The sequence below is a fragment of the Primulina eburnea genome, chromosome 9 (genome assembly GCF_022965805.1).
Source record: "Primulina eburnea isolate SZY01 chromosome 9, ASM2296580v1, whole genome shotgun sequence".
NCBI lineage: Eukaryota > Viridiplantae > Streptophyta > Magnoliopsida > Lamiales > Gesneriaceae > Primulina > Primulina eburnea.
This window is the reverse complement of record NC_133109.1, coordinates 13102365-13114378: the sequence shown is the minus strand read 5'-3', so window position 1 is coordinate 13114378 and position 12014 is coordinate 13102365. Positions and strand designations below refer to the sequence as shown.

The following is a 12014-nucleotide window of genomic DNA, read 5'->3' as shown; positions in this document are numbered from 1 at the left end:
ATTTTTGGCTCTTCATTTAATGAATGTTTAGAGAATTTAAACTTGGTGCTTATTAGATGTGAAGAAAGCAATTTGGTGTTAAATTGGGAGAAGTGTCATTTCATGGTGCAAGAGGGGATTGTGTTAGGACACAAGGTGTCGGAGAATGGAATCGAGGTAGACAAGGCCAAGGTGGAAGTAATCAAAAATCTACCACCACCTGCATCGATAAAGGGAGTCAGAAGTTTCCTAGGCCATGCGGGTTTTTATAGGCGTTTTATTAAGGATTTTTCTAAAATTGCTAAGCCTTTATCCTCTTTGTTGATGAAAGATGTTGAGTTTAAGTTTGATTCTACTTGTCTGCAGGCATTCGAAATACTCAAGGAGAGCTTGGTGACAGCACCTGTTCTGACTGCCCCTGATTGGGAGTTACCGTTTGAGGTGATGTGCGATGCTAGTGATACAGCTGTTGGTGCGGTGCTAGGTCAAAGGAAGAACAAGGTATTTCATACCATCTATTATGCAAGTAAGACCTTAAATGATGCTCAATTGAATTACGCTACTACTGAAAAGGAATTACTTGCTATAGTATTTGCTTTTGAAAAATTTCATTCATACCTTGTTCTGTCTAAAGTGATTGTGTATACAGATCATTCTGCCCTAAAATACTTGCTTGCTAAGAAAGATGCGAAACCTAGGTTAATTAGGTGGATTTTACTATTGCAAGAATTTGATCTCGAGATTCGAGATAAAAAGGGTGTAGAAAATGTGGTTGCTGATCATCTGTCTAGGCTTGAGGATGTTAGAATTAATGGCGTTGATACTGATATAGATGACTGGTTCCCTGATGAGCAATTGTTTGAGGTGAATGCGTGCCCTTGGTATGCCAATGTTGCAAATTTTCTTGTCACTGGCACACCTCCCCCAAATTTATCGTTTCACCAAAGAAAGAAATTCTTTTCTGACGTGAAATATTATTTTTGGGAGGAACCATTTTTGTTTAAGATCTGTGCAGATGCCATGATAAGGAGATGTGTAGCGGAGGAAGAAACCAGTCAAATTCTGAACCACTGCCATGACCGTGAGGTAGGTGGTCACTTTGGACCCATACGGACGGCATCTAAGGTACTTGAATGTGGCTTCTATTGGCCAACTCTTTTTAAGGATGCTCGTTTGTATGTTCTCAATTGTGATAGATGCCAACGCACAGGTAATATTTCTAACCGTCATGAGATGCCTTTGAATAATATTATTGAGTGTGAAATATTTGATGTGTGGGGGATTGATTTTATGGGTCCTTTTCCTGCTTCTTTTGCAAAGAAATTTATTTTGGTGGTAGTGGAGTATGTGTCGAAATGGGTGGAGGCAGAGGCTTGTGCCACGAATGATGCACAAGTGGTGTTAAAATTTTTGAAGAAACACATTTTTAATCGATTTGGTACACCACGTGCAATCATAAGTGATGGTGGCACCCACTTTTGCAATAAAATTTTTGATAAACTATTGGGCAAATATGGTGTCACCCACAAAGTTTCCACTCCATACCATCCCCAAACTAGTGGACAAGTTGAAGTGTCCAATCGAGAGATTAAGAGGATTCTAGAGAAGACAGTGAATGTGAATAGAAAAGACTGGTCCATTCGGTTAGATGATGCTTTGTGGGCTTATCGTACTGCTTTTAAAACACCTATAGGCACTACACCATATAGGTTACTTTTTGGTAAAGCATGTCATCTACCCGTAGAATTAGAGCATAGAGCATACTGGGCGACCAAGGCACTAAACTTTGATTTTGCTCTTGCAGTTGAAAAACGGTTGCTGCAGTTGAATCAGTTAGACGAGTTTCGAGGAAAAGCGTATGATCTTGCACTATCTTACAAGGAACGCACCAAACGAGCCCATGATAAACACATTGTAAGAAGGGAGTTCAAAGTGGGTGAGGCGGTGCTGTTATACAATTCTCGCTTGCGACTTTTTCCGGGCAAGCTGAAGTCCAGATGGTCAGGACCATTCATCATTGCCGAGGTGTTCCCATCAGGTGCAGTGGTGTTGCATGATGGCAAGGAAGGGACGTTTACTGTGAACGCCCAAAGATTAAAGCACTATATTGGTGGCACAATTGAGCCACAAATTGGAGTCACTCGGCTCCATGACAGTCGTTGAGGACACGGGTGAAAAGTCGAGCTCTAGACTATAAATTGAGAACTGCTTCTTCTCCTTTTTATTCTTTTTCCTTTATTCCTTCATCGTATCATTTGCATTTAGGTAGTTGCATGGCATGGCATTCATTGTTCTTATTTATTTTTTCGAGAGTATCTCGCTAGGGCGGTCAAAACCGACCGCCCCAGCGAGACGTCGTTTTTTTTCAAAAACATAGCCACCGAGAAAGCCTCGCTCGGGCGGTCACTTTTGACCGCCCCAGCGAGTGAATTTTTTTAAAAAAAAAATTGGTTTTCCTGGCGAACACTTCTCGCTAGGGCGGTCACTTTTGACCGCCCCAGCGAGTGAGTTTTTTAAAAATTGGTTTTCCTGGCGAACACTCCTCGCTAGGGCGGTCACTTTTGACCGCCCCAGCGCGCCCTCATATTTTTCAAACAGTCTGTCACCGAAAACCACTCGCTAGGGCGGACACTTTTGACCGCCCTAGCGAGTCGCGCATATTTAAAAAGCTGCGTCGCGTTTTTTTTCTTTCCCACTCGCAAACCCTCGCCTCCCTTCTCGATTTTCGGCGCCTCCTCCGTCTTTGAAGCTCAAATCTTCTTGTTTTGTGATATTTTCAGGAAAAGACTCGATCTTGGTTGCTACACTCCACCGGGATGCGTTTACACTACAATTTCTTCTACTCCGGTCATCTTCCAAGGATTCCGGCGAGCTTTTCCGGCGAACTTCGAAAATTTTCCGGCGACTTCAGACTCTTTGCACTCCCATTTCGACATGGCACCTAAACGGTGTAAGGTAACTCACGGTGCCTCTAGTTCTCGTTCGACTCCGTCTAATTTTGTTAATGAGAAAGCTCGGGAGCGGTTTGAGCATGCTAAACTACATAGAAAACCAATCCCTGAGCGAGGGTTTACTACATCTGTTATTAGTGATTTTCCGGAAGTCTTAGTAGAGGGACGAGGGTGGAGTAATTTCTTAGCACAACCGAATGTCGCGGTGATTCCGGTTGTGCGTGAATTCTATGCCAATGCTCCGGAGCGGAGTGAGCCTAAGGCATCTGTGCGGGGGCGTCTAGTCCCGTATGATTCGAGAACTATCAATGACTTGCTGGGTTTACCGTCGGTCGATGACTCTGAGTTTCAGGCGTGGGTGCTCAACCCGGACTAGGATTTAATTATTCGCACGCTCTGCTATCCGGGCACCACGTGGAGACAGCCAGGGACGTATATGGTTTTTCTTGAAAAATTTTTGAGAGTGGACGCGGCAATGTGGTATGCGTTTCTATCTAAGAGATTGATGCCGGTCGGGCATACGAGTGATGTACAGCGTGAGCGGGCGGTTGTTCTGTATGCCATCCAGACTGGGATGGCGATTGATGTGGGCAGACTCATCTTTGGATAGCTCAACATGTGCATACACAGCAGCAATTTGGCGTTTTATTTTCCGAAGATCGTGACTGAGTTATGTGCCCGAGCGGGGGTGATATTTGCCGATGATGATGAGTGGCTACCACCGATGAGAGCTATTGATGACGCTCTTTATCGATCCAAGAGGGAGAAGAGGCAGGCAGAGCTGCCCGAGGATGTATTTTTCGAGTATGGGGGCGCAGCTCAACCACCTCCGGCTTTAGGACATGCACTGCCTCCTCCGCAGCCACGCCGCCGTGCCATGCGAGATCGCATCAACGAATTGGGCGCTTGGGCCACTTACCAGACTGAGTATCAGGCCGTCAATCAAGCTCATATTCAGAACGTCGAGTACTTGGTACAGGGGATCTCAACGCATTTGGGCATCGACACATCCGGCCAGCCACCACCACCCGCATACCCGCCACCCTTCCAGTTCCAGTACCATTATCCTATGCCGCCACCAGCTGACGAGGGAGTCCCACCACCTGAGCATGACGAGGATGAGGAGTTTTGATCAGGGGAGTTCACTGTTTCCCCTTTCTTTTTATTTTTATTTTGTTTGTTTTGTCATTGCATTTGCATTCATTCGTTTTTATGTTTTTAGTCTTTGTTTCGTTTTGTGCTATGAGGGCATGGCACAACTCTAGTATGAGGGGGTGGGTAGATTGTTTTGGTTGTTTAGTTAATTGGTTATTGTTTTGATTGTTTAGTTAATTGGTTTAGTTTCGTTGCATTTCTGTTGTTTGGTGTCGTTTATGTTGGTTTCTTTTGTTGGGTGTCGTTTATGGTGAGAAGCCATCGTTTATGATCCAATGATGATTTGAATTGATAGGCTACAAAAGAGTTGATTGGGTCATGTCGTGAATGATACTCTTGATTGTTAAAGCATGAATTTTGGTACAAAATTTGAACCTTTTAAGCACACATGTGTGGGGACTAGAACTTTGTAGGAATAAGGGTGAAATTTGAAAATTTTGTGAGGTTAGCTTGAACGGCACCATTTATGAGTTGATTTGGCATGTAAACCCGTGAAAACAAGTCGCTAATTGCCATTTATGAGTTGATTTGGCATGTAAACCCGTGAAAACAAGTCGCTAATTGGGACCTTGAATGAGAAAATTTGATTTGCCTTGAACTTTACATTTACCTCTTTTCCATTGCACTGAATTACAATGTCATACTCCTAACCAGCCGTGATCCAAAGTATTATATTCTTAGCCTAGGGAGTACATGTGTGAAAATTGTGCAATTAAAAAATTATATAAAAGAAAAAAAAAAGAAGAAAAAGAAAAAAAAAAAAAAGAAGGAGATGTAAGGTGAGGGGAAGCCGAAATAAAAGGAATGAAATTGTATTCCTAGGCTAAAAGTTGGAGATGTAAGGAGACGAGGAAAGTCAGACGAAAGTCTTGACGATTGCACAATGAAAATGATCGGTGTACTCCCAACTTTTAGCCACTTGAGCTTATTTTCCTTCTTTTCGACACCCTTATCTGTACTTAAAAGCTGAATAAAGTTCAATTTGTGGCTAGTGATGAATGGACACGGGGATGCATGCTAGTGAAACTTGTATTGAAGTGTTAATTGAGTGACTCGCATGATTTGATAATTGATCTATTTGAAGTGCGAATGACTAGACCCATCATGACACACACACACGTTCAAATTAGTGTCGAAATTTATGTGTAGATGAGAATGAGTATTCGGTTGCGATTTGACTTGATTGGTTATGGGAAAGTAAACTGAGGCATGAACATAAACGTTGTTAACTCACCATTGACATTTACTCGTGTTTTTTTTTTCTTGGTTGAGTTTTCTTTGTGTTTGTTGAGTTTGTTAGAATCTCATGCTTTAACCTATTTTACTCGAGGGCGAGCAAAAGGTTAGTATGAGGGGGTTGATAGGACTCGTTTTTACGTGTTTTTAGTGTTGTTTTCGAGTCGCATTCATGCATCATATTAGTTTGTTTTAGTTTAATTTAGCATTTTTCTATCATTATTTAGCATATGGCTGATCTCGTGTATTTTGTGGTTGTTTTGTAGGAATTGGACCGAAAAGTGGGATTTTATTTGGCACAGCAGCGAAGAGATCTCGCTAGGGCGGTCAAAAGTGACCGCCCCAGCGAGAATTTTAATCCAGCCGAGGAGCATTTGCGCGGACCTCTCGCTAGGGCGGTCAAAAGTGACCGCCCCTGCGAGACCAGAGACATGGCCAAGGATTTTAATTCGAGAACCACTCGCCCCAGCGGTAAAAGGTGGTCGCCCTAGCGAGCGACGAGATCAAAGAAGATTTGTTTCCAAGTTTTGTGGACTCTATTCTACACCTAACCTAATACACGAGATTGGGCGTCGTTTTTTCAGTCTGACACCATATTTTTCTATCACTTTTCTTGGGAGGAAGGCTAGGAGCAAAGAGATTTCGAAGACATCGAGATTTCCAAGCGTCGTGGCCGTCATCCATCGTCAACCTTAGTATTTTAATTATTCAGTTTTTATTTCTTAGATTGTTGTTGATTTCTAGCATGAATTTTAGTGGCTAAACTCTAGATTTGTTGGGATTTGAGGGGATCCTACCCCGTACTCGTTGTTGAACATTATTTAGCGACGTTTTTATGAGTGATTTGTTTATGTTTTTGTGCTCTCTTATTTCAATTGGAGTCTAGCTAACTTCCTTTGATTATTTCATGTTGTTGATGATTTCGATAGAATAATTGACAATAGGATCGAATAGTATAGACCACGGATTTACAATTTTAGTAGATATACGGAATTGGATACGTGTCGATAGTGATAATTCAGCCGGATGAAAGCTAGCGGGTTCCATAGAACGTAATGCAATCGTGAACTGTTAAATAATTGAGGATACTTGATTACTGCATGTTTATGATTAGTATTAATATAGCTCGACAGAGTATATTAATTAGTCTAGGGAATTCCGTCGAAGGCACGAGTAAAAGTCGAGTATAATTGTTTAAACACGAGTGGTAGGTGAACTGATAATTCCCAACAAATTCGTCTCTCATTTGATTTTCATCCAATTTAATCATTGATTTCTTGATTATTTGTTCTTGCACTTTAATTATTTCAGTTATTGAATTCACTTTAGTTTAATCACCAACTCAATCTATCGTTGCTGAAGAAATTTACTTGAAAATAAAGATATTGTAACGCAGTCCTCGTGGATCGATACTCGTATTCACTTACGTTTATTATAACTTGACTATCGTGCACTTGCGATATTTTAAATCGAGCTTTCATTTATAAAACAAATTTTGGGACTATTCACTGTGCAAGTTTTGCTCGATCAATACATGTCATGAATATTTCTTATATGCTTTTGTATAGACTTTTATATGATTGTGTGTTTACATTTTTTATACTGGGATGTAATTCTCACCGTAGTTATCCGGCTGTTGTCTTGTTTTGTATGTGTGCATGACAACAGGTGGGGCTGGATTAGGGTCAAGAAGAGGTTGAGTTAAGACAGTTAGCGTAGAGATCCGGACTTAGGAGTATATCTGTTATATCACCTGAGATGTAGTGAAGAAACAGTAGTTATTATGATTTCTTGTTATATAGGACTTGTACTTAGATCTGATTAGTGATTTGTAAATGAGATAAGACTTATTTCATAAGGCGTACTCTCGTGTTTTAAAAAAAAAAAATTAAATCTTGTTTATTTTAATTGATTAATTATTCCCAGCAAGTGATTAAGAATTGAATTAAGTTCGGTCCCACATGATGATTACAAAAACTTGAGAAAACAATGAAGTTTTTAAAAATTGGACAAAATAAGGATTAAAGAATTATGATTTTTTTTCCCTTTAACAAAGAAAATGAATGCTTATTTTTTTAGACTATATGTGTAATTTCACGTTTGTGTCACAATTACGAATAAAATCGGTTAACATGTGTTCATCCGGTTTAACATATAGTAATAAATAAGTATTCCAGCCGAAACATGAATGCAATTACTGAACCATTGGGTAAGGCCGGTGGATGTGCTTAGGAGTGGTAAAAAATACTAAATTGTTTTGTATACTGAAATTATCGTATCAAAAAAATATCGAATTTTCGATCGAAGATTTCGATACAGTACGATAACAATACCGAATTTTTCGGTACGGTAATAGTATACAATTTAAAATTTTCGATATATATCGAAATACCAAAATACCAAAAAAATATGCAAAATTTTTAAAATATATAATATTTTAAAACAATAAATTTATCAAAAATTTAAAATATAAGATTTGTTTCGGTATAAAATGGTATATACCGATACCGTACCGAAATCTCGATTTACCAAACAATTTCGGTATGCTAGTTATATGTACCGAAATTTTCGGTATACCGAAATCGGTACGAAATTTTCGGTTTGGTATCAGTATGAATTTTTTTATACCGTAATTTCGGTAAGATATATGGTATATGATTTTCGATACGGTACGTTACAATATACCATAAGTGCTATATATCTTTCTTCCTACCTATATTTTTAATTTTTAGTAGAAAAAAATTGATTATCAATTATGGTTTGGAAGAGTAAAGGTTTTATTTGCTTTATTTAATGTGAAAGTGTTTTTCTTCCCAAAACATGAACAAGCAAATATGATCTGAACTTGCTTTAGTCTTTTCCAAAAAAATAAAAAAAAAACTTTGCTTTATTGAAACTTTGAGCTCTATATTGTAATTTTATTGTTCATTAATAAAATTACAATAAATCTCTAATGATTACATGATTGTCTGTCTTAATTATATATGTCCAGAATCGTGGTTAATTGGATAAAGCAAATGAAGGATTTAAATGATACAACTGCATAAAGAAAATATACATGATAGACCTGGTTCTCAATTGACATACTGTTTCTGAAGAAGGCCTCCACAAAATGCCAAGTCGAATCCTTCTTCCGGAGAATCCCCGATGCAGTCAAAAACTGCATCCGCATTCGAGAAATCCTCGTCGCCTGTGTACCTGTCGTCCACAAAGATCGAAAATCTATGTGTTAAGGGTATTTCTTGAAGATACTACGAGTAAACTTTGAGTTATCAAGTTTTGTCAATTTTGAAGGGCGTTTAGTATGCCTTTGAAAGCGAATTTTTTTTTCAAGAGATGTAATAAAAGATAGAACATACCCACTCTTTGTTACGATACACTTCATTCCTGCAGCTTTGGCAGCCGCAAGGCCAATGGCACTGTCTTCCACAACAACGCAACTGGAACAAACAAGGAAATGAGTGCCATTCGGAACAGTTTAAAATTCATAAATAAAATGCCAAAAATTTATTGCTTAGTACAGCCATAGCAAATATTTACAAGTGCTCTAGCTTCTAGTAATTCCAACAACTAAAAGTTCTTCTCTTTATGTAAGGGTGATACCTTGAGGGCTCGATGCCCAGTGTTTCTGCCGCTAGCAGATAAATTGCCTGCCCATTAAGCGTTTCAGTGAAACTTCAACAGATTATCGCAACAAAGTTAAAATTGTTGATCACTTGCATGATAACATTAAAATAATGTTGCTTGGAATTCATTGATAAACAACGTTAACAAGATTGTTAGTCAATATTTTCAGCAACCTCAACCTATATAAAGACTAGTACTAGGAAGCTTACTGGATCAGGTTTTTTCCGAGGAACCACATCTCCAGCAAATATCTGGATTTTTTCGGCTCGCTCAGGTCCTAACAAGAATGAAACTACAGCAGATACCTGAAATTCACCCCAACATATAACTGTTTAAACAGGGAGGAGATTGAAAACACACTATATAAGGGGGGGGATGGAACAAAACCTTTAATGATTTTATGTGCCATTCAAGAGATGGTCAACTGTGATTGTTGGTTCAAAGCTTTTCATGGTTATGATACGTTGTTTCAAAGTGCATCACAGTTCATGAAAGAACAATGCGATAGGGGATAAGCCATGAGAATGATGGCATGAATACAGCAGAAAACTTGAGAACCTGATGGTGCATACCGCCTTCTCATTTGAAGTGCTGCATACAGCAACTTTGACTCCATTCCCCAAGGCCTGATCCAGCAACCTGCCAAATTTAGTTCAGTGATCTTCAAAAGATATTTTGATAGTGAATTGTTCGGAATTTGAAGAATATTTGCAGAAGAAGAACTGAATAATGAATCTAACAAAAACCGTCAGAACAGACAAGTGATAAGAAATAAACATAAGAATATCAGTCATGAAGATTGGGAAGTCTAGAGAAGAAAATTACGTCATGGAAGACAATAACTGAGTTTGTTAAATGTGGAATGGATATCAAAAAACTAGACCACTTACATTCAAACAATCCTTATTTGAATTCAAGGCATAGAAGTCACAAAAAAACTGTTACAGATGAATATGATCCTTAAATTAGTATTCTAGAGGATGAAAAGTACTAACCACTAAGACGCAAGCTTGGTCAAAACACACAAAGAAAAGTAACTTTGAGGTTGCAGAGTAAAATGCTCTATTTTTGTCAAGAACATTACAACATTACGTGCACTTGAAGAAAATTTTCACTATAATGTTTCATTGTCCTCACTACAAACTGACGCAAAAGGATAAAACAGCAACTTACTTCGCTACACCAGGCCTAAGAGGCAGCAACTTTTTCTCAATAAGCGCCATGAATAGTTCCGTCTTCCGTTTGTGAAGCGATGCAACAAATTGCTTTCTTTCTTCTTCAATCTTTGGTGCGTTGTCTGGCCAGCCTACCTTGTTAAAGTAAGCTGTCATCCTGAAGTCCAAAGAATAACAACGATTGATAGAATTTAATAGTGCAAAAAGAGGAAGTAATATTTTGTACAAGAAGCTGAAATTGAAGTTTTGCAAGCCACATTTTCTAGCTTTCAGTTTTCAAACACATTTTTGAAAGAAAAGTCCGACCATACTAATTTTGTTTGAAACAACTTCTCCATCAAAACACACTCTTAGTCTTCATCGCCAAGAATTATGCCACTTTCTGCAGACATGCATCTTGAAACTAATGGTTAGATTAAGTAAGTTTAGATGACAATAAAAAAAAGAAAATCTCAAACAGTATCAAGTAATATCATAAAATACTGAATGAACCTTTCCTTGCCGCCACCGATTTTGAGCAATTCACCATACAAATCAACATCCCAAGTCACTCCCAATTGCTTCTGCTCAATCAAACCACTGAAGATTATGTCTCAAACCCATAAAATCAGAACAAAGAAAAATGACGCAATTTACTCAAAACACAAGACAACGCTCTGATGATCATCCAATTCACCCCATGGTAATATGAACTGTTTCCATAAAGAAAAGAAAAAGATAGAAAAACCAAGAGAATTTAAAGTAAACAAAAAAACAAATTTATTTACCTCAGCGAATGTTTCATTGAAAGAAAGGCGATGGCCATCTTTTTCAGTGTCAACTAAAACACCATCACAATCGAACAATAAGGCCTTTGGAAGAACCGAAGGTGCAGCAGAAGTCATACATTTAATCCCACCAAACCCCACATCACCGCTCAAAGTTCTTTTCTTGAATATCAAGCCAGCTAATCTTGAACCACCCAATACTAACGAAGAAGATGGCGATGATAAAAATGCGGTCTTTCTCGGGAAAGGCAGCGGAAAATGGCGGGTAAATACAGCACAACAAGATGATGAAGCTGCGAGAGGGGGAGAGAGAGGGGTTACTGCCATTGAATTCTTCTCTCAACTTTTCCTTTCTGCTCAATCTCAGTTTTCATTCGGTTATACGGCCCTTATTTGTTTCGTTCGCGTCACAAAATTTTTATCCTCATACAAACCAACAGAAGAATTCAATCAGCGACTCGAACCCATTCCATTTCTTTTAAACTATAAAAAAAATGTAGACTATTGTTTGGGTTCAATTTGGACAAACCCAAAATAAGTCAAGCCCAAGAAAAAATAATTGAACGGACAAATAAGGTTAAGAGCTGACAAGGAATTCAAAAATATTTGAATAAATCAACAACGTGCAAATAGTGGAAAGATAGTGGATAGACAATGAGAGATGATGGAATAACAAAGGGAGCATGAGAGTCTAGAGAAAAACAACTAAACTCATCACTCAACAAATTGCTCCACCAGCAAATCGGCATATTTTCATATTTCAAGTTTTCTTAATTTCTAGGCTTCTCATTACAGTTTACATCATTTATTTTTGTAAACGTTTTTATATTTTATGTTTTCGAATTCCTACATATTCTTTTAGAAAGAAAATCACGATAAAAGTTTATTTCTTAAATTTTCTGTCGTTTACGTCATATTCCATTATTTTGGTGCATATTAGTTTAAAATATTGTAATTAACGATCGAATTTAGAATTCATGTTATTTGAATAGTTAAAACTTAGATCTTTTAGTCGTATGATCAAATCTATGAAGGCAAGTCGCGGGAGTAACCATCCCAAAGAGGTTGAAATGACCGAGCAAAACTTACACTGTATAATAATCGGTAAAACGTCAATAAAATTA

The 12014-nt window shown here is 38.3% G+C and overlaps 1 protein-coding gene across 1 annotated transcript; it reads right to left on the bottom strand.

Moving 5' to 3' along the window:
* Nucleotides 1-8321: 8321 nt before the first annotated feature.
* LOC140841279 (CBBY-like protein) lies at nt 8322-11325 on the bottom strand. Its single transcript, XM_073208572.1, has 8 exons — nt 10891-11325; nt 10616-10686; nt 10122-10280; nt 9521-9587; nt 9158-9253; nt 8925-8971; nt 8681-8761; nt 8322-8519 (listed from the first exon to the last, which is right to left on the bottom strand). Exons 1-8 carry the CDS (start codon nt 11215-11217, stop codon nt 8396-8398), a joined length of 972 nt encoding a protein of 323 aa, XP_073064673.1. The 5' UTR covers nt 11218-11325; the 3' UTR covers nt 8322-8395.
* Nucleotides 11326-12014: the final 689 nt, after the last annotated feature.